General features: G+C 36.8%; 1 protein-coding gene across 1 annotated transcript in view; it reads right to left on the minus strand.

Moving 5' to 3' along the window:
* mthfd1l (methylenetetrahydrofolate dehydrogenase (NADP+ dependent) 1 like) overlaps positions 1-23,845 on the minus strand; it is a 400,198-nt gene that overhangs the window by 131,935 nt on the left and 244,418 nt on the right. Inside the window, exon 21 of the mRNA XM_039747812.1 lies at positions 7,744-7,883. Coding sequence (XP_039603746.1) covers positions 7,744-7,883 — 140 coding nt within the window. The remainder of the gene's footprint in view (positions 1-7,743; positions 7,884-23,845) is intronic.

The raw sequence follows: 23,845 nt of genomic DNA on the forward strand, positions 1-23,845 counted from the left end.
GCACTTTACACATTAGAACCAGCTGGGAAGCCAGTTAAATAAAAACTACAGAAATCAGGCAAAGAGCTACATACAGGTTGGGACAGAAAAGGTTTAATAATAACAGTGGTTAGCAGTATAGCCTCACATGTATTCTATGTACGATTTCAGGTAATGTCGAAAGTAAGGGCTCACACACTTTAGTACCGAGGCTTTCACTTTTTTTAAACTGGATATAAATATCTCATGCAAAAATATAACAAATGATTTAGTTTAATTTGCAGATTACCCTAAGATAGATAGATAGATAGATAGATAGATAGATAGATAGATAGATAGATACTTCATTAATCCCCAAGGGAAAATTCAGATACTCCAGCAGCAGAATACTGATAAAAACAATATTTAATAAAGAGCAAGTTAAAAAATGCAAGGTGGAGAGTGTGAGGCAGGTATAACAGTCTATAATCTTGTGTTAACGTTTACCCCGCCGGGTGGAATTGATGAGTTGCATAATGTGGGGGAGGAACGATCTCCTCAGTCTGTCACTGACGCTGCTCCTCTGTCTGGAGATGACACTGTTCAATGGATGCAGTGGATTCTCCATGATTGACAGGAGCCTGCTCAGCGCCTGTCGTTCTGCCACAAATGTCAAGCTGTCCAGCTCCATGCCTACAATAAAGCCTGCCTTCCTCACCAGTTTGTCCAGGCGTGAGGCATCCCTCTTCTTTATGCTGCCTCCCCAGCACACCACTGTGTAGAAGAGGGCACTCACCACAACCGTCTGATAGAACGTCTGCAGTATCTTATTGCAGATATTGAAGGATGCCAGACTTCTAAGGAAGTATAGTCGGGTCTGTCCTCTCTTGCACAGAGCATCAGTATTGGCAGTCCAGTACAATTTATCATCCAGCTGCACTCCCAAGTCTTTATAGGTCTGCAACCTCTGCACACAGCCACCTCTGATAATCACGGGGTCCAGGATGGGCCTGGGTCTCCTAAAATCCACCACCAGCTCCTTGGTTTTGCTGGTGTTCAAGTGCAAGTGGTTTGAGTCGCACTATTTAACAAAGTCCTTGATTTGGTTCCTATACTCCTCCTACCCACTCCTGATGCAGCCACGATAGCAGTGTCGTCAGTGAACCTTTGCATGTGGCAGGACTGAGTTGTATTGGAAGTCTGATACATATAGGCTGAACAGGACCGGAGAAAGTACAGTCCCCTGTGGAGCTCCTGTGTTGCTGACCACAATGTCAGACCTGCAGTTCCCGAGATGCAAATACGGAGGTCAGTCTGTAAGATAGTCCACGATCCAGGACACCCGGTATGACTCTATTCCCATCTCTGTCAACTTGTGCCTAAGAAGCAGAGGTTGGATGGTGTTAAAGGCACTAGAGAAGTCCAGAAACATAATTCTTACAGCATCACTGCCAATGTCCAAGTGGGAGAGGGATCGTTGTAACATACAGATGATGGCATCCTCCGCTCCCACCTCCTCCTGGTATGTGAGCTGCAGAGGGTCTATGGTGTGGCGGACCTGTGGCCTTAGGTGGTGAAGCAGAAGCTGCACCATGGTCTTCATCACATGTGACGTCAGAGCGATAGGCTGGAAGTCAATCAGCTCACTAGGATGTGATACCTTTGGGACTGGGGTGATGCAAGATGTTTTCCAAAGCCTCGGGACTCTCCCCTGTTCCACGCTCAGGTTGAAGATGTGCTGTAGAGGACTCCCCATACCCCCCACCCCCGCCAGCGCACAGGCCTTCAGCAGTTGTGCCGATAATCCATCTGGACCCACTGCTTTGCTGGCACTAAGTCTCCTCAACTCTCTGCTTACTTGGTCTGCTGTAATTGTGGGTGGGGTGAAACTCTCTCCTATGCTGGATTCAGCAGAAGGATGGGTGGAGGGTGCAGTACTCCAAGGTGAGAGTGGATTAGGGTGGTCAAACCTGTTAAAGAAATTGTTCATCTGGTTTGCTCTCTCCACGTCTCTCTCGATGGTGGCATCCCGCTTTGAACTGCAGCCTGTGATGATCTTCATCCCATCCCACACTTCCTTCATGCTGTTATTCTGCAACTCCTGCTCCAGCTTTCTCCTGTACTGCTCCTTCGCTGCCCTGAGCTGGACTCGGAGTTCCTTCTGCACGCGCTTGAGCTCATGCTGATCACCGCCTTTAAAAGCCCCTTTCTTCTGGTTCAAAAGGCCCTTGATATCACTTGTAATCCATGGCTTGTTGTTAGCATATCTGTGTACTGTTCTTACTGGAACTACAATGTCCATACAGAAGTTGATGTAGTTAGTAGTGCAGTCAACAACCTCCTCAATGTTCTCACTATTAAATTAGGTGGAAGTTACCTAAAAAGTCAGCATTGGAGACATTCTAGACAAAATTGAAATCTGGACAAGCATGTGGAGAAAAGGAGGTTAACATAAACAATTATAAGTTTTTTGAATTAAACCCTAAACCAAACTAATTAATAGGATGCTGGGTTTTACACATACTGCACAATATAAAGAAAATGTCAAGAAATGCCATGTTTAAGCTGAATAATGTGAGGCCATATCTGGGACACTACTGGCAACTTTGCTCTCCAATTTAAACAGTGACATAACAGCATGAGTTAAAGCCTAGAGAAGAACTAGCAAATTATTTCAGAGCTGCAGTGTGATGGGTATGTGCAGTAACTGAAGAAAGTGAGTCTTGTTTAAGGTAAGCAAACTGAAGTTAACACAACCCTGAAACTATCTCTTGACAACCACAAAGCTATGTTGGGCTTCTGTTCTTGTGAGAATATCATTATGGTCTTAATAAAATGACAGGTTCTAACCCTAGGTAATACATATTTTAATCAAACAAAAATAAACAATACTTGCACCTTTTTCAAGACTATTTTTGACAAATTGCTACTGTTATTATCCTGGTTATACTTAGTAATTGAATAACTATGCTTGGGCTGAATTTCCCATTCTCAATAAAATATTTTAATTATTAATAATATGAAGTTGTAAAAACGCTGAAATAGTGTAACTGCACAGTTATGTAATAGTTAACTAATAGTTAATGTTCTTCATTCTGTTCCATGTTTTTCAGGGTACCAAAAGCCAACCTCACCATCCCATAATAACAAGAACCATATGTAAAGTATTTATTTAAAAATAAATAAAAAAACATTTCTATTTTCAGCTAATGCTAAAATGCTGAAATTCATGTTGAATCTTTCTTTCAACTTACACTCCAGAATAAATTTAATTTATATAATAATTTACCCAAATTTCAACACCTTAAATTATAAAAATGGAAGTTGACTGCTCTGGGCTGCAGACTTACTATCTGTCCAGCAAATCAAGAGCACCGAACTGTAAAACATATCAAGTCAATGCAGAGTCTGGATCCTAAAACTAACAACAAATAAATAACTGCAAACAAAGAAAAGACAAATCGACAGGCAAGTCCTAATTTCTGAAATTGCTCAATTTTTCAACTGGTTCCAAAATCACAAAATGTTTTAATGTATAAACTGGCCTGAAGTTAACTGTTTAAGATAAACATAAGAGTATAATTCGCTTCAATGTGATATGCTAATATTCCCCAAGGAATCTGGGGATGAAATTTGGCTTTTTCTTGTGCATTACAAATGGAACCTGACACAGACCTGACCCATGGATGGGTCAATGCATTTATACTATTAAATAAAAGTGAGACCTCCTGTTTAAACACTGAGTGTACAAGTTACGTTCTTTTTTTCTATGAACAATGTTTCGAATTTAGTTTATCCCCTAATTATCTAGTTAACATCACTTCTGTTCATATTTGTCAGGCCAGATTCCAAGTTCTTAACTGGTCCATTCTAAGCATCTGAAACCATCGATTTAACCACTTGTTATATTCTGATTCTGTGTTTTGACGAAGGCACAGCCAGGGAAGACTTTATGTGGTTATGTTTACATTGGATCAACGTAATAGCCATGGCAAAAAATTCAAGGTAAAAAGCATTGTTGGGAAATATCTAAAATCTAAAAATATCAAAAATGTCTAAAGCAGGGGTGTCAAAACTCGGATTATGTCTTTCCCATTAGCAGCAGAAATTGGTTACTAACTTAAAAAAATTGCTAGACTGAAAACCTGCAGGCACCCCAGTCTAAAAAGGAGGAATCCTCTTAGATCTGAGTGCTGCATTTGACACCATTGATCACAACATTCTTAGAAATCGCCTTAGTCAATGGGTGGGCCTCTCTGGCAGTGTCTTAAATTGGTTTGAATCCTACCTGACAGGGAGAAAATATTTTGTTAGTTGTGGGAATTACAACTCGAAGACACATGATATCCAATATGGTGTTCCACAAGGCTCTATCCTGGGTCCGCTGTTATTCTCAATCTACATGCTTCCGTTAGGTCAGATTATCTCAGGGCACAACGTGAGCTATCACAGCTATGCTGATGACACACAGCTGTACTTATCAATTGCACCTGATGACCCCGATTCTATTGATTCACTAACACAATGTCTGACTAGTATCTCAGAATGGATGAATAGTAACTTTCTCAAGTTAAATAAAGAGAAAACTGAAATTTTAGTGATCAGCAATAATGGATACAATGAGGCTATTAGAAATAAACTGGATACATTAGGATTAAAAGTCAAGACGGAGGTAAAAAGCTTAGGGGTGATTGTTGACTGTAATCTGAATTTTAAATCACATATTAATCAGATCATTAGGACAGCATTTTTTCACTTAAGAAACATAAGTAAAGTTAGACCTCTTATATCACTGAAAGATGCTGAGAAATTAGTTCACGCGTTTGTTTTCAGTCGACTAGATTACTGTAATGCACTCCTCTCAGGACTACCCAAAAAAGATATAAATCGTTTGCAACTAGTGCAGAATGCAGCTGCTAGAATCCTAACTAGGAAAAGAAAATCAGAACACATCACACCAGTCTTAGCGTCACTACACTGGTTACCTGTGTCATTCAGAATTGACTTTAAAATTCTGCTTATGGTTTATAAAGCCTTAAATAATCTCGCCCCATCTTATATATCGGAATGTCTGACACCTTATATTCCAAATCGTAACCTCAGATCCTCAAATGAGTGTCTCCTTAGAATTCCAAGAACAAAACTTAAAAGAAGTGGTGAGGCGGCCTTCTGCTGTTATGCACCTAAAATCTGGAATAGCCTGCCAATAGGAATTCGCCAGGCTGATACAGTAGAGCACTTTAAAACACTGCTGAAAACACATTACTTTAACATTGCCTTTTTATAACTTCATTTTAATCGTAATTTAACTTAATCCTGATACTCTGTATGTTCAATTCATCATAACAACTATTCATGGTGGCTCTAAAATCGGTACTGACCCCTACTCTCTTTTCTGTTTCTTTTTCCGTTTTTTGTGGTGGTGGCCTGCGCCACCTCCACCTACTCAAAGCTTCATGATGCTCCAACAATGATGGACGGATTAAAAGGAAGAAGTCTACGTGACCATCATCATCATCAAGCCCTTCCGTGAGAATCCTAAATCCAAAGAGGACTGTTTCATTTATGTTAGGTAGAATGCCCAGAGGGGACTGGGCGGTCTCATGGTCTGGAATCCCTACAGATTTTATTTTTTCTCCAGCCGCCTGGAGTTTTTTGTTTTTCTGTCCCCCCTGGCCATTGAACCTTACTCTTATTCGATGTTAATTAATGTTGATTTATTTTGTTTTATAATTATGTCTTTCATTTTTCTATTCTTTAATATGTAAAGCGCTTTGAGCTACTGTTTGTATGAAAATGTGCTATATAAATAAATGTTGTTGTTGTTGAATGAGAAATTAGAAATATAATTAAATAAGGTATTAAAACTGCTAAGCAACTGGAATTGAAGGTTATGTACGGTGATAATTAGTAATTGAATTAGCACTGTGTTAGACACTACCTGCTAACTGTGGTCACAAAGAAAATCATGGCTATCTGAAATTTAACTATGATTATCAAGAACTACTAGCTACATACAGAATACTCTGATTTCATATCTTGCAAAAATTATATTTATTTGGCTGATGTATTTTTTCCAAGTAGACTTACAAAATAAATACAATTACATTTATTTTTTACAATTGGAGATCAAAGCTTGGGGTCAAGATACTGTCTCCAAATATTACAATAAACAGCATTTTCTTCAGTAAATCAGTACACTAAATCTTTCATAGTAGTTCTGTTACTAGTATATTACATCACTTTATCAAAAATTAGGGACCTCAAGTTGCCAAAAATATTTGCTTGTTCAGTTTTCCTTGTTGACCCTTGACATTATGTATAAATATAGATAATAAGAAAGTAAAATGCATCTTTTGTACTAACTAGAATTTTCAGACTGACCTTTTACTCTATTGCCAACATGTCACTTCTCTTAATAATAAATGTAAACTGAGGAATTGTACTATATGTACGTGGACTATTTTTTTTTTACTTTGCATTTCAGTTAAGGCTTACAGGAAACTGGGCAGACAGAGGAATGTCTGGCATGGTGACCGAAGCAACCTTTACTGTCTCCCATCTTTGAGCAGGGCTCTCACGATTTATGGTTACACTGGGAAACACTATTCTCCATGGGATTAACTATCCCACAAAAAGCAAGATTCTTACTAATTTTATTAATGCCAAAATATAAGCATATTTAGTAGCTTTTAATGTACAGTCACTATTTCCAGTGCTGAATGGGTGGGTGTATTTATATCTTTAATCTGAATTAAGGTTTCAATTAAAAATCCATCCTGTTTCTACAGAACTGGTTTTGGCTCTACAAAAAAAAAAAAATGGTGGTACAGTGCATGGATTATGACATGTTGATCCATAAAAAAACAATACTAATCTAAAACAGAAAAAAAAAAATTATGAAGAAATCTTTAAATCATTAACAAATACATACACAAATCCGGGAAAAATGCAGTAAAGTGTTTAAAATTACTGACTCTTCTTACTGTGAAATAAAATGTACCAATCAATCACCCAAAACATACTACATGTAACATCAAGAAAAAAGGACAAGAGAGAGAAGATAACCTGAAAGTTGACTTCTACATGCTGTCTCAGAATGTCAGTTTTTGTACATAATAAAATAAGGGTTTTGTGGCTTGATAACATACGCTGTTCATTGATGGATAAGCTTTGGGGAAAGGGTTTTAGACAATCAAAATTACAAAGTGTTGAAATGAGTGTTCACTGAGAATTTTATCCTAAGGCCTAGGAGGAAGAGAAATACTTGAGGGAGTTTGATTTTGGAGCTGGGTGTCATCTGGTGAAACATCCACTTCTTCCAGACAATATACAGTTGCACTAGTGGGTGGACTGACCGTGCTTTTAATACAGATTCTCTATTTAGTGTCACCTTTATACACATACATAAGTAAAACTGAGGTAAAGGTAATAAAGATTATATTTTCATTGGGTACAGTTTTTTTTCAAACATATATATGGTTGAAACTAAAATCTTATTAAATTTCCATCTTTTTATTTTACTTGGTAATTTTAAAAATTGCTAAACTTTAAAAACCTTTGTTATATGGAAAATGTTACTGGCATAGAATTTGCAGTTTACTCATTTGTTCTAAGGGAAACATTTATGAAAATTTTCTTAATTTGAAAAAGGGTGAAGTCAAAAACTGCCATTTTGATTAATTCATTTAAGCATTTGTTAGCAATGACTGCTGCATATAGTTCAACACTGAGAACACTGTAAAATACTAGTATCTTCATTTTGTTAAAATATTCAGTACTTACATTGGGTCCCCCTCCATGCATCTTTAAGGCTCTGACAGTGGCCACCAGAACAACTACATCAGGGCAGAGACCAGAGGATCGACACTTGATATTGAAGAATTTTTCCATCCCAATGTCTGCACCAAAGCCAGCTTCAGTCACTGAAAAAACAGAATTACCACCATCAAACATGATGTTCTAAAGCAAATAAAATGTTAATGCAATGCTTATTGTGAAAGGCATCGCCAGGGATGGTCAACTCTGATCCTGGAGAGCCATAGTGGCTGCAGGTTTTTGCTCCAACCCAGTTGCTTAATTAGAAGCCAATCCTTATCAATAACAGACCTTATTTAATTACATGGCTTGTTAATGTTTTAACTCTACCATGTCAGTTTATTCTTAAATCATAGACTTCTTTTTTCCTACTAATAATACATGTATCATCCAAGTGATTTGAATCCTAAAACGGATGAGTAATTTTCAGTTCTTCACTTTCCTTCTGAGTACAGTACTTAATTAAACCTCTTACACTACACTTTTTTTTTTTTTTTTTAAGTCCACTTACTTATCCAATTAAAACTCTACATATATAATGGCACATGGAGGAAGATGGTGGAATGAATTGTTGCAGTGATACACACTTTATAAAATTAGCTTGATAGGAGGGAATTAAACGTAAATGGTCTTTGAGCCATAGCTGTCTGCTAACCAGTTAATGCAAATGAGTTAATGCATATTTAAAATTAAGCTTAAGGATTTACTCTTAACAAATGTGCCTCATTTAGAACAGTTTTCACAAGAAGAGGTTAATCAACTCAACAAAGCAGGACAATCCCAATCTAGTTCATTTCTCCAAAATAACACTGAATCAACTTTTGAAGGACCCTAAATTTCTATTTTCAACCACACTACATGGTAATTAATTCAATTTATGTAACCTGTCTGGGTGAAGATGGAGATGGATTAAATTCATTTCATTACCATGAAAGCTGCAATATAGGAGAGAAAAAGAAATGTTGGTACTGCATTTACAGTACATATACCACTTAAAGTTAGATAATTACTATATCAAGAATAATAAAATGAGCATTAGCACATGTTGTGGATAAAGATAATTAGGCATTACTGTATTTTAAAGAAATGCAGCTAATTTATCATTACTTTTCTAAGCCTTCTGAACAAGACATTTATAAAATGAAGAGGAAATCAATTTAATAAACAGTCAAGATGACCTAAAACAAAAGCATATTCTGTTTGAAGAGTAAGTTGTAAATACAGCTACTGGGTTTCTGTGGTCATATGATACTGATCAATGGGTAAATGAACAAATGTGAACGTATGACTCCCTTTACACCTGGCCTGTATTATTGGTCATCCAGTCACGATCCAATAGAAGTTGACCACATGAAAAATCAGATGTAAATGCATATGATTACATTGTGATTAGATCACTAAGGTCACATTCAACAGGGTTAGGAAATGAGCAGCAGCCATGTTTAACATAAGTGTAAATTTAAATGTGTTTTTTTATGTGTAAGCAACAAACATGTAGAAGCTGAATTAAACTCACATTTGACACAATGCAGACATAGGAGATGCATTTTAATGCCAAGTGTAAATGTAATCTAGCAAAATTTTGTTCATAGTGTATATAATCCAAATTCAAAATGCATGTTATAGTCTAAAGTGGGATACTGAGAAGTGTGAGGTGGCACAATATGTGAGTGCACACGAATTTTAAGTCAAAGATTTTTTTTAAGACAGACAGTCATTGAACAGTTAACAAGAAACACATTGAAGCCTGGGCAAAAATAAGTGGTATTTCAGTCCTATCTGTGATACGGGCAAGTAGCATATGTTGGGGAGGTGGGGAACCCTCTCCTGGGCACAATGCATAATCTCTTCTAAGCAGGAACAAGCAGCATGTACTGTATATATAATATATGGAAAAATAATAAAGCATAAGTGTTTTATGAAATGTAGTTTGTGTTACAAATAGTTATTGACAGTTGCTTTTAATACCTTTTTTCTACCTGCCAACCAACTGATATTTGCTGGAAGGTGTTTTTTAAAGGCATAATGTGATATGATGACTGCCATCATACTCCTATGTTCATATTGTCTTCTTAAAATGATGCAGCAATCTGAGTTCCTGCTGGCCTTTTGTATTTTATAAACTTGAGATTTTTTAATCATTAAAAAATCTTTAGAAAGGCTGCAGTCTATACTCCACTCATAACTGATCAAAAGTATGCCACAAATCACAATAATAGAGTACTCTAATGTTTACAATACAGGTTTCATATGATTTGCTAGTCTGTTTTCCTTAAAACCGCTTTGTCAATTTTCATAAAACAAACAGATCATTTCTCTTATTTTAAATGGAAAACATTAAGTTTTTCCTTAACAAAAGGCTTGCTCAAACACCACCAAAACCCATGAAAACTGATAGGATTTGTTTAAAAATAACTTCAGTCATCCATACAACAATTATAAATAAGATTTTTTCCTTCATTAAACACTGATTAATAAAACCGCTTAGATATTCTTTATCACTTCACATTCAAAGGAAGGGCATTTCCTACTACCTTGGGCATCTTTTTTGATCCATGATGCTTGAGATAATATGTGATGACATATGAGCAACCCAAGTGACAAGATGAATGAGCCATGGCACATGAATGTAGCAATAGCAGTAAGAATGACTGAATTAATTTCATGTTACCATCTTCCAGTCTTGCCTCAACCTCCAATCTTCCTTCAACCACAGACTGCAGTGAAGTATGCTTCGAATGAATGCAAAGAGGATCAGATGTTAATGCTAATGCTATACACTTGGAAAATGCTCCCAGAGTCATCTTCAGAACCACAAACATTCAGCTTCATTGTGGTCAGTAAGACAAAAATGGTATGAAAAGACTTTCTTCATAGACCCAAGATTTTGTACAGACTATAATACAAATATTTTGATGGCTACTTATTATGTATCTTGCAGATATGTGCAGTGTACAGTTTACAGCTCTTCATGGCATGCTTCTCCACATAAATAAACTAGTGGGATTTAGTGATCACCATCTAGTAATACTATGTTAAATGTAGTTGTCCATCTAATTTTGTTGTTAATTGTCATTCTCATGATCTTCACTATTGCAAATATTTATTTACACTTAACAGTATATATACATTATATATATATTATATATACATACACACATATATATATAGGAAGGACTGGAGGCGGCCAGGAAGGCACAAAGGACTGTGGGCCTGGACATTGGGGAATTCGGTGCGAGAGGGCACTGGGGGTGCACGTGAGCAAAAGACTTTGTAAATAGTGTATATAAATAAATAGTGTGTGGAAAAAATATGATGTCCGTCTGTCTGTGCCGGGGCCAGCGTTCACTATATATATATATATATATATATACATACATACATACACACATAGACCTGCAGTTGAAGTGGAAGCCTTGAAAACTTATAAGTATCTAGAATACAGGCACAGATTAGATATTAGCTACACAAATGAGCCTGATGCACTATATGGTTTCCTGTCATGTGTCAAATTTCTTGTGCTCTTATGCTATGGGCAGGGTACATTGTTTTCTAATTTTTACTGTCATGAAGGTCATTGTGAATGATTCTTTGTGTGAACTTTATGCCCAAACCTGTTTGTCAAGGGAAACCCTACCAGAGGCATCAATCTCAGAGCATCCCTAAAATTCACAAACATCACCACCACACCATTATGACAGTCTAGCATGTAGACTCTTGTTTTTCTGATCGATCCATATTTCTGTTCTCATCTATGGTCATGAGCTGTGTGTAATGACCAAATGAATGAGATTGCAAGTATAGGCAAAAGAAAAGAGGTTTGTGGGATGCTGAGCTGATACTCCATGATAGGGTGAGAAGCTCAGTAATTCAGAAGAGCTTCAGAGTACAGTCACTGTGCCTCTGAATTGAGTGGTTCCAGCAGAGGTGCTTTGGCATTGTGGTAAGGATACCCCACTGGGCTGTTCTCCCTGAAGCTGCTCGGACATGTTCCACTGGGTGGAGACCCTGCAACAGACAAATTTCCCAGGAAGAGCTAGATTCTGTAGCTCAGTACAGGGAAACCTGGGCTAACCTGCTTGGCCTACTGTCACAAGACCCTCACCAGAAAGTGCTATGATATGATGATGAAGGTTAATTAAATTGTCCCTTGCATGACCGAGTATAGGAAGTTGGGAGAATGGGGCTTCTGATGGACTGACAACTTGTCCAAGATTGTTTCTTACACTTCCTCTACAATAAGCTTTGGTCCCTTACAACCATGAACTAGATTAAGCAGGTTTGAGAATGTATTTAGGTATGCTAGGGTAAAGTAGCAGCATGTTTTATTTATCTGTCTGAACACTTGCTAGCTATTCGACCTCTGCTTATGATTGCTCTCCCTGTTCACATCTGGTTGTCATCTCCTGCTGTCTTTCACTGGACTGTTTTTTTTTTCCACAGATAGTGTATTTTAATCTTGTTAGTCTCATAAAGTACTATGGTGCATGTTAGAAAAGGTACTGTATATAATAAACATTGATTGATTCTCTCTCTACTCTTTAATTTTTAAATATGTATCAAGCTTATTCCTTCTCAATGGCAGTTTAAGAATATAAAACATTCTTGGATGCATGTGCATAACTTTAGAGTAACTAAATGAAAGAATTTACCTCTTTTGTTGATTGCTGCTATAAGTAGGCAGAAGAGAAGAAAAAAAATTCTTAAGCACAAAAATAGATTGTTTTTTGATGTCTTGTAACTATGTAATGCAGTTGAATAAGGATGACTTTGAAACATGCAATGTTTCTTTCCTTTAAACAAATATTTAAAATATATTTAAGTTTCAGTTGCTAGAGCATCCATTAATAACATAATAATTATTTCTCTATTGAAACAATTTTGAAGAGTTAAAAGAAATTATGTTTAGAGCTGTTTTCTTTGTATTTTTAAAACTGAAATAAAATAAATTCAGACACCTTGGAATAACATAGCATCTTCAATTAATTAAACAGCAGCATGTCTTGGACAGTAGGAGAAAAAAAAAAAACTATGTCTAGAAGCCCTGCAAACTTTACAGTGATGGTGTTGTACCACAGCTCTTTACTAATCCAGCATTTCTATCTATAAAAAAGAAATATTTAGATGCATTAAAGGAGTTAGTGAGAAAATGTGTGATTTGCAAGATTTTGCCTGTAGGCTGTAAACAATTTACAAGAAAAAAAAATAAAAGGAATTTGTCAAAATGTATTTTTTATTATTTTCGAATAAACCACTCATGTTTAATCCATGGGGATGTGTGTTATATTGTGCAAAAAAAAAGAAAAAAGAAATCTAGAATTTTCTAAAGTGTTTAAACTCAGTGTAAACCAAGAGAGCTCCACACATACAGTAGATATTACGCACAGAGTCTTTAATGAATTTCCGCACAAAGGAAGTTTTTTGTTCCACTTTCCATCTTATATTTTAGATTCAACTCACACAACAATCAGGAAGCAATCAATGTTCATACACAAAACACCATGAAAGCCAACATTTCCCACTTTACAGGTATTCCTGTAATAAATTATGACAGGCACACTTCAGATCCATTAATTCTGGATTACTTAACAGAAAAGGATTAAGAGCTTGGCTACATTTCATAGAACGAACTGCAGAAGTGGCTTCCCAAAGGATCAAAGCACAACAAAGAAAAAGAACAGTGGAAAACATCTAGGGTTAGGCTATCCTTTGCAGAATGTATCATGGTTTGGTTATCCTTTGTTAATCTCTTTTTATAATTTAATCCCACTCACCCCATATTTCCTATATTATGTATTTTACTGTAGAAGTGTTTTAATTGTAACAGAATGAAGCTACTAATTAGAGAAAAGGGTTTAACAGTTACATAGTCTATCCAGGGGATGTGATTAGGCCTAAATATTTATATTACTTACTCAAATACACTCACACTTATTTTATATATACAGTATATATATATATATATATATAAATATATATGTACAGTATATACTGTATATGTGGAATGATGTGGGATGCTTCCTTGCCCAGCTGGGAGGCCAATATCAGGGATGGTCAAGCAGAAAGGCAGGGTGTTCTCTGTCTCAGCCAGGAGACTGGCATGGGATGCCAGCAGGGTGACAGAATAAGGTGGAGTGGCATCCTGGCAGGAATACACATGATTTCCTTATCTGACAATGATGATTTTAATAACTGCAGTAATTTTTTTGTCTTTGAGATGTATTTTGATAGTTTCTCTTCCTTTTTTGCCATTGCTTTTTCATGTCTTTGGTCTAAATTATAACAGAATGTTATCATTAATAGGAAAGTACATTAACGTGCAAGGCACAGCTAATCTGGGGCTGCTACTCAACCAACATTAAAAATTGAAACTTCTGCATTTAAATTGTTTTTATATTCTGTCTATCCCTCTGAAGGCAGCAAAAAGGTGCTTTGTGGACATATATATATAAAATATATATACACACACATATACTACCAGTCAAAAGTTTTAGAACACCTCAGTTTTTTTCAGATTTAACCAGTTGAAATACAATGAATAACCTAAAATGGTGAAAAGGTAAGCAGTAAACTGCCAGAGGTTTGGTTTAAATTCAAAGTTTTTGTTAGCAAAAACTGAAAAATGGAAATATCAGAATATTACAAATGGGCCTTCTTCAGGGAACAACTAATTGGTGACAATCTACAGATGTTCTACAGCAATTAAAGTACAGTACATTAAGCCCTGCAAGCTGAAGTAAACAATTTCAACAGGTGTCCCAACTTCTGTTAATTACTTGAAAACCCTCTGTCTTAAAGCAGAGTTGGAACAGACTGTGTTACTATACCCTCTGAAGTACTACTTGGGCCATATTACAGTGATAATGGTAAGAAAATGCCAATTAACAAATTAAATGAGCATTACTACCCTTAGAAGTGCAGGCCTTTCATTTAGGGAAACTGCAACAAAAAAAATCTGTCAGTGAGTGTGGTGTTCTACACAATCCAAAGGCAATTGGAAACTGGAAGGAACTCTGATAGTAACAGGTCACAACCTAATCAGAAGACAAGTTTATGAGGGTCACCAGCTTGCGTGACAGGCACCTCACAGAAAAACAGCTTCAAGCACAGCTCAGCAGTGGTCAAAAAAGCAATTCTCAGTTTCTACTGTGAAGAGGAGACTTTGTCCAGTCTGCAACAGTCCACAGCCAGTATTTGAAGGCCCCATTTGTTTTTTAAGGAATTGCTTTCTTATTGCCACTCACCCTGTTAAACCTGTATTTCTAATTATGAACACAAACTTGCATGGAACCTTGAAAAGTAATTCTGCATTTATGTTTTACTAAACTTACAGACTCTACAAAGGCAAATAAGAGAGTTAACAAGAAAATAAGAAGAGGTTAGTAAATCTGACAATAACTTTAGCATTATCAGCCAATAAAAGCCAGATGAGTAAGTGCATTAATTATGAAATTTAATGCTGAATTAATCATTTCTCCATTGAGAAATGCATCTGTTTACATGAAGCATCTTTCATAATTTTTCCCTCCTAGTCAGTTTTTTACTGACTGGTCTTTTTTATATGACATTTTCTTCTCAAGGCCTTCATGCTATTTCATGAAATTGTCACCATGAAATTCACTTTATGTTATTCTCAGTCTCAGGGCTTACAATGGGCATTTCAATTGTGGATCAATCTATATTTATATTTTTAAATAATGTAATAACATTAAAGCAAAAGCAGAAAACAACAGCTGAGGTTGTGTGATCTGTCATGGTGAAGGCTCTGTCCAAAGGGTTTTCACAACTGAAGTTCTGGAAGCTATATCTGCGGGAACATCCAGCATTCAAACCCTTGCCATTTCAGAACACTAACTGTGTCAAGAAGGTTGCCTGCTGCGTTATCTTTTAGAAGAAAATAGGAATGTCAGACAGGTGTTTTTAAAATTGCTTGTAAAGTTAGTTTTCTTGAAGGTGCTATATAGAAAAAGAGATTGATGACTTTGTGTTTAGTAAACAGGCATATTTTAAATGTTGATTGTTAAAATGTGGACTTTTTACTATTCCCATTGTTTCAGATTTTATCTACAGCTAGGGAAGGTGAGCAGTTTCTAGTGGTCAGATAATTGTTTATGAATATACAGTGTAAGTACTGGTTATAGTCTTTATTCTTAACTGTTTTGAATTTGTCCTTGTTTATTGTTTTCAGAAAAAAAACACTTAGTTGCACTTTCTAGAAAATAACTCTTTAGTTAATAAGTCCCAGAAAAATAGAAAGTACCCTAGGGTTACTAAACTAACCAATGCTGCTGGTGTGGACTCTCCTTCAGACCCATTGCTTCTGATTTATTTTTCTTTAGTTATTGAACTGTGAACTTTAAGATGGCAGGAGATATGCCTGCTTTTAATTTTTTTCTTCAGGTTCTTCAACAAAGCTGCAAAGTGACGCATGTAATTTCCTGAATATTGCTTTGCCAACTGTTTTCACTCAACAATGTTTAGACAAAGCTACCGCCCATATTTTAGACTTTCTCTGGCCCAACTAGTAAAGAAATGCCCATTTTCAATGATGTTTGATTTTGAGGGCTATGCAGTTCTGAACCGCATAGTATCTGAATATGCTTGCATTACACTGATGTATTGAATGCAAAACATAACTGAAATAGGTCTAGCAGGTAAATTTTATAATCATATTAATTTATATCCATATTTTATCTTTTTGTAGTATTATTTGTCTATTTTTTACTTACAGATGTGTACAGTAAATGCATTCACTATGTTCTAATGCTGCACTCTTCTATTTCTGTGCTTTTTTTTTACAAAAAAAAAAAACAAATTACAAAATAAGACTGTCTGTTGTATAGGTTAAAATATTTGACCTCTGTGTAATTTTCAACTGTATTGTCTACTTTTGCAGTGAATGGTAACAAGGAGCAATAGGGGATAATGTCATTCCTGATATAAAAAAAGCCCATTACAAATGATGCACACCATCCTTCTGGAAGAAGCATAGAGTTTTCAGACATCTCCAGATGTATTAATAACATATGCACTTTCAGTCTCCCCGACTGATAGAAGACAGCAAGTAAGTCCCTTACATTATCTATGGATGCCTGCTACCTATTATGGTCAACAAGTTATCAGGGGATGGCATGACCTTCTAAAGGACAGCTGGGAATCACAGATATGGGAACACCTGGGGCCACTGAAGGGAGCTCAGAAAGCATAACTTACCCTGGAAATAATTAGGGATGTTGCCTGCAAGTAATAATTGACTGTAACTTTTGATGCATTCAAGCACTATCCGAACTTTGGGAGATATCACTTGTGATGTCTCCCCTTCCTACTTGTCTGTGTTAACATGAATTTTCAGTTGTAATTTTGGAAGAAACACAAGGCAACTGTTGATTTACAACATGGAAAAGGCAATTAAAAGAATACTTAACCTGAAAAGGTGGGAAGGCATCTTAAAAGCTCATTCTCATTTGAGTGTGCTTTTCATTCATGCACAACAGGATTTTCCATAACTTGTTTTATTTAATAATATTTTAGCAAAAATAAATTTGTTTAAGAAATTTTGACTACTTGACTGGATAGCGGACATGTGGAACTATATGACACAAACAACGTAAAATTTTTTTAATGAAAGTTTTGATTTTTTTTTTGTTTAGCACTGACCCCTTTTTAAGCCCACTGTTTCACGACTTTGTTATCATTTTGACAGAAAATATGGGATTAAAATTTTCAATGGCCATCACTACAGGGGATAAATACAATTTTAATATATACAGTATATATATATACAGTATATATATATACAGTATATATATATATATTATTTTGAGTGTAGTATTCCTTTCATGATTAATTCATCTTAATTATTTTTCTGTAATAAAAAAACAAACTAATGACATTAATCACGCAGCATGCCACTCCAAATACAATGTGACAGAAACAGTACCATCTTTGGCTGATCTGGTTAATATATTTTTTTATTTTTATTATTGAATGAGAGGTCGATATATTACTAAAACAGATAAATTGTATACCAGATTTTTCTAAATTGTCCCATTGAGAGCTACAATTTTTGAAGGGCGTTAATATGACTATCTAACCAAGAAATGTGTATTTTCCCCTATTTTTTTTTTTTGGTAGTTTTGGGAGATGAGCTAGACAAGGTCTCATTTGGTGGGGTGAAGGTAAGACAGAGATTGAAGTGAGGGATATAGGAGATGAAAGGAAGGAGAATTGCACTCAGTAGTCCTTAAGTTGGTTGTTGACCAGCTACCTAACAAACAGGATAATTGCCTGCAAAGTTGGACCCAGTGGGGCACAAATGTTTGTTATTTTTCCAATATTTCTACCTTTTCTATCTCCTTGTGTATAACTTTATTTTTCAAAGACATAAACCTTCTTGGTATTTATTCTGAGTTAGAAAACCCCCACCATGGTCTATAAAATCAAAATCTAATAATTAGATATTAAAGGTACTAAGAAAACAAATATTACAAATGTTTAAATAATTTATTTATGTAATTTATGCAATAACAATAGTGTGAAAAAATAGTGCTTTTGAACTCAGTAATTCATAACTGGTAATGCAAAATTTAGCAGCAATAAGTGATGCAAGCCATTTCCTGCCATTATTGAACAGTTTCTTATAATACTATGGAGGAATTTTAGTTTACTCATTTTTGCAGAACTGCTTCAAATAAATGACCTTTCTAAGACTGCAAGCATCTACTGAACCTTTCAAGTAACCCATAGAATTTCAATGGGGATTAAGAGTAGAGTTTGGCCAGTCAATTTCGAAAATGTATATTTATTTTTCTTAAGCCATTCTGATGTAGAATTTCATGTGGTTTTTGGACTGTTGCATTATTGAGTTGTGCTTTGGCTTTAGCTTTTTACGAGATGGCTGGATTTTCTTCTGAAGAATCCCCTAATAAAAAGCAGAATTCATGGTTACTTCAATGATGCCAAGTTAACCAGGTCTTAATATTGAAAAATATTGCCAAACCATAATATTACCACTGACAGGCTTGGCCACTAGAATGAGGTACACAATCATTTAGTGCATTTCAAGCTTTTCTCTAGCCAGAAAGTTCCATTTATGACTATTCTGTATAAAGTACATTGTTCTCTAATTCTGAAAATCATCAGGGTGAATTTTGGCAAACCTGAGTCAGACACTTAAGTTCTTATTAGTTAATAATTGTTTCTGCTATTCTAGCACTTTGTACGTTTGCCCATTATGTTTGTGATGGAGTATTGAGCAATAATAACCTTACACGACGTGACATCCTTAGTCTTCCAGATATTTTTCTCTTGGCTTCATACTAAATGTTACTCTTTTCTGCTTCTATGATTTTCAAACAATCTTCATTCCTTGGACAACTGACTCCTGTCCCACACATTCTCTATTAGAAAATACTAACTATGCCTTGATGTACCTCTAGAACCTATATGCAGACAAATTTACTGTGCTGAGGACAGAAATGAGCCACATTTACACTGGGAAGGGCTGCTCTAAATTAGGCCTGTTTGTTAACACAGCACTCAAACAGCTGTCTCATTATTGGAAAGAATTCATGGAGATGGAATGGGTACCTTTGACTGAATAATTTCTTTGCACATACAAAAGTATATTAGAGGCCAAACCTTAGTCTCATTTTCCCTAAGAATCATGTTTACATAATACTAGTCAAAAATATCAGACCAAATTTACTGTAAAACATATGCAAATAGTACTTTAAAAGCACAAGTTTTGTCCTCCCTTTATTTTATTGACTGTAATATATCACTACATTACAACTGACATGTACTCCATCTGGCAATCATACTCAAATCCTCTTACCTATCAAACATGTATCTGCTAAGAGAGAAGAGTAGAATCCAGCATTATAAATGATTAAACCATTAAAATGCTTGCAGCAGCTGAACTTTTTATACGATTTATGTTAACAATACTAGCCGAGAATGACATTAATGAAGGACTTACATACAGTGGATTCAGAAAGTTTAGATTGTGTAAAGTTATGGGGAAAATGTCAAATTTATACATTTATAATTACATTTACAAAATAGTACAGTATGCAGAAACTGAAGTGGTCTGCATTCTTTCTGAATCCAGAGTAAATTGAAAAATACATGTGTATTGTTACTCAAGATGTAATTTGTTATTTTTATTTTAATTAACTTTAAAGTTCAGTATACTGCATATTTTCCTATTGCATTGTAATTGCCAGGTTTTTTTTTTTCCTTTTGATTACAATAATAAGCAAGCAAATAGCATAATGCATGTTATTATACATATAATTTTTTAATTTACAAAAGAGCTAAACACTTTCACTGTTTACTTTGAGAAAAAAATCAAAAAAATCAAAAGCATGGTTTAAGATTGGCACATGCACAATCTTCTTGTCTTGATAATGATTTCTGGTTTAATCTAAAAACTAAAATTTGCAGCTGACCTGTGCATTTTTTTACACTTGTGTGTTTGTGCTCAAACCTCTACCCGCTATAAATAAAATCAAACTACTGGCAAAACATTTTCACAGAAAGATGTTCAAAAAGGTCAAAATGGATGTAATAAGAAAGCAAAACGATTAACAGATTAGCAGAGCGGTAATGGATATTTAATCCTATAGATGTTTCTAATATTGCAGTCTATAAACTGGAAAAAGAGCACACTTTTGAAATAAAGAAAACATGAAAAGGTTTTTATAAACCAATGTAGACCAGTTGCAATTTTATAAGAAACTTTCAAAAGTCTTCTTTGTTTTTTCCTTGTTAATTTGGGTAGCACAAAACCTACAATACACAATTCTTAACCACCTCTGAGTGGATTATAGCCTAATCCTTCCTAATACCAAGATGATGATTCAAAAGAAGTAGGCTTAAGTGTCCAACTTCTTTGATCCTTTATTGCAAGCCAACATATTTAAAACTGCCAAATAAGATTTATATCTCTTTTTGCAGCATAGAGGGTATGCCTGGGATGTTTGCAATTCTGCCAAAGTACAGTTTAATAAGTCCATGCGCTCTCCAATTTATGAGAACTGGAAGTACGTAAATAAAGTCCTTCCAACAAGACCTTTTGGGGGCAACTAAGAAAAAAGTGTGATCTCGTAAAAAAATGTGATCTTTGCATTTATGACTTTGGAAATGGCCAGTTCTAAATTGAGAAGAAAGTTTAATGTTAAAGCTGCCTCAGCTTTGTTTATATGAAAGGACAAGGACAACTGTGCATATTTTTGAGGCAAGGATTTTCTGATCTGAGGTAAAATGGCCAAAGCTAAGACAAAGACATGAATGGGGAGGAGAAAGAGCTTTGTGGAACTTTGGTTTGGGCAAGTAGGTGAGCCACTCAACATGGTAGATAGCATTCAACACACATATAGGAAAGCCCAGAGGAGTAGCAGGGTTTTGTTATCATTCTGCTTACTTGGTACTTGTGGTGGCACAGTGGTGTAGTGATTAGCACAGCATTGGGCCGATGCCACCATTAAAGCGAATTAGGTATTCACCTAGGGTGTTGATAATAAGGGAGGGGGAACCCAGCTACACGGGGTTAGCTACTACACAGTCAGTTGGAGCGAAATAACATAGCACTGGCACTGCCTGGATGTAGTGTGCATGTTTTCATCATGGCTGTATGGAGTTTTTCTCCAGGAACTACAGTTATTGTCCCACATTCCAAAGACATGATTATCAGTTTAAATGATAATTCAAGACTGGCGCTTCTTTAGTGTAATATTATATGTGCATGAGTGGAGTCTGCATTGGAGTTAAAGTCTGCCATGTGCTGAATGTAGCCAGAAGAGACACTCTGCAGCCCTGAACTAGGCTAAGCAAGGTGGTTAAGTCAAGTCAAGTTGGGGAGCAAGCACTGGTACAGTGCATTGCCTCTCCCACTACACAACGAAACAGTTCGGGATCCCGGATTGCAACTCTCCAGGCAGACACACAGTCCAGTCCCACCCTCCGGAAATGACCCTCTATCTGCCACAGCCAGGTGTTACGTGGGCGACCCCTTGGCCTGGTCCAGCCACTTGGGTCCCCAACAATGAGGGTCTTACGAGCTGGATCACCCTTGGGGAAAAGCACCACATGGCCATAGTGCTGTAACTGACGCTCCCTCACAATGCAGGTAATGTGTCTCATTCTGGACTCCATGAGCAACCGCTCATTTGACACAAAGTCAAACCAATGGTACCCAAGTATTTTCCGGAGAGACACAGTACCAAAGGAGTCCAGTCTTTGTCTCAGGTCACTGGATAGCATCCATGTCCCGCAACCATATAGCAAGACAGGAAGCACCAGGACTCTAAAGACTTGGACCTTCGTCCTTTTGCATAAATATCGGGAGTGCCACACACCCCTTTGCAGCGACCTCATGACCCCCTGTGCTCTCCCAATCCATCTACTGACTTCATAGGAAGAGTCACCAGAGACATGAATGTCACTGCCAAGGTAAGTAAACCTCTCAACAAGGACAACACTCTCTCCGCAAACAGACCCACTGCTGATGGCTGTGCCCAAGAGGTCATTAAAGGTCTGGATCTTGGTTTTTATCCAGGACACTCACAACCCCAGACACTCAGACTCCTCGCTCAGTCTCTTGAGCGCCCTGATCAGAGCCTCCATTGACTCCACGAAGATCACAGCATCGTCAGCAAAGTCAAGATCCAGGAATCTTTCTTCACCAACAGATGCCCCACAGCCGCTGGACCCCACGACCTTGCCCAACACTCAGTCCATACAAGAACAGAGTAGGAGCAAGAACACACCCCTGACGAACCCCAGAATCAACTGGGAAAAACGCAGAGGTCCTGGCTCCACTCTGCACAGCACTCACAGTACCAGTGTACAGGCCAGCCATGATATCTAGTAACCTTGAGAGGATCCCGCAAATCCTCAGGATGTCCCACAGGGGAGCTCGATCAACTGAGTTGAACGCTTTGCCAATATGCCTATATTTTGTGCTCCATGAGAACCCTCAGTGCCAGGATGCGGTCGATGATAGACTTCCTAGGTGTAAAATTAGACTGTTCTGGTCAAGTGAGCAAGTGATCACGGATCCTATTCAGGACGATCCTAGCAAGGACCTTACCCAGCACAGAGAGCAGTGTTATCCCCCTGTAGTTGCTGCAATCCAGGTGATCACCCTTCCCTTTCCAGATAGATAGATAGGGATGACAAGTCCCGTTTTCCATTCAGTTGGGATGATGGCAGTCTCCCAAATGGAAGCAAAGATTGCTTGCAATGTCAGGAGGACAGCCTTATCACCAGGCTGGAGAAGTTCACCCCGGATACAACAGATCCCTGCAGCCTTTCCCCACCTCAGCTGGTTCACTACCTGTGCAATCTCAGTGAAATTGTGTGGTTCACAGCTAATTGGAGGATTGAAGGTGGTCAACATTGAAAAAATACACTGTACCTAGCACTTAGGTATTCTCTCTTTATTGATACTGACTTTGAGTTTATTTATGAAATTGATAAGCCATTTTGGGTGTCTAGCCAGCTTGAAGTCATTCTGTGTGAGGAGGGTTGTTCTATGTGAGGCTCTTACTGTTACAATCGATTAAAATGTATTGGAATGCAAACCCGGGTGTACTGCAAACTTTGTGGTCCCTTCTGCAATAGAGGTGGTTATCCCCCCAACAAAAAAACTAGATATGTATTTCAAACCCTCCTGCCTCTCCATGAAAATCAGCAGTCATAGAAAGAAATGTTTTTGGAGACTACATTAAATTAAACCAATGCTGTGCATTGAAAATTTGTTGCAATTTAGATGAAAACTGTTATAGTGTTAACACAGTGTAGCAGTCAGTAGACACCCATGAAAATGGGTGGGGCTGGATGTCTGAGTAACAGCAACCTATCACATATGTATGTGGAGCAATATATTTCATAAGCCTCTGGTTTCCTGAATGCGACAGGAGTGATCTGCAGGCTGCAACATGGTGTACTTTTGCACACCCATGTTTTCTGTTCTCTCACCTTGTCATATTTGTTTCTCATATGTCTTCTGACATTATCCTAGGCAGCACAGCTCCAAAACAGTTTGTGAACTGGTTAAATAAGC

Source organism: Polypterus senegalus, chromosome 3 (assembly GCF_016835505.1).
Source record: "Polypterus senegalus isolate Bchr_013 chromosome 3, ASM1683550v1, whole genome shotgun sequence".
In the NCBI taxonomy this organism is placed as follows: Eukaryota; Metazoa; Chordata; class Cladistia; order Polypteriformes; family Polypteridae; genus Polypterus; species Polypterus senegalus.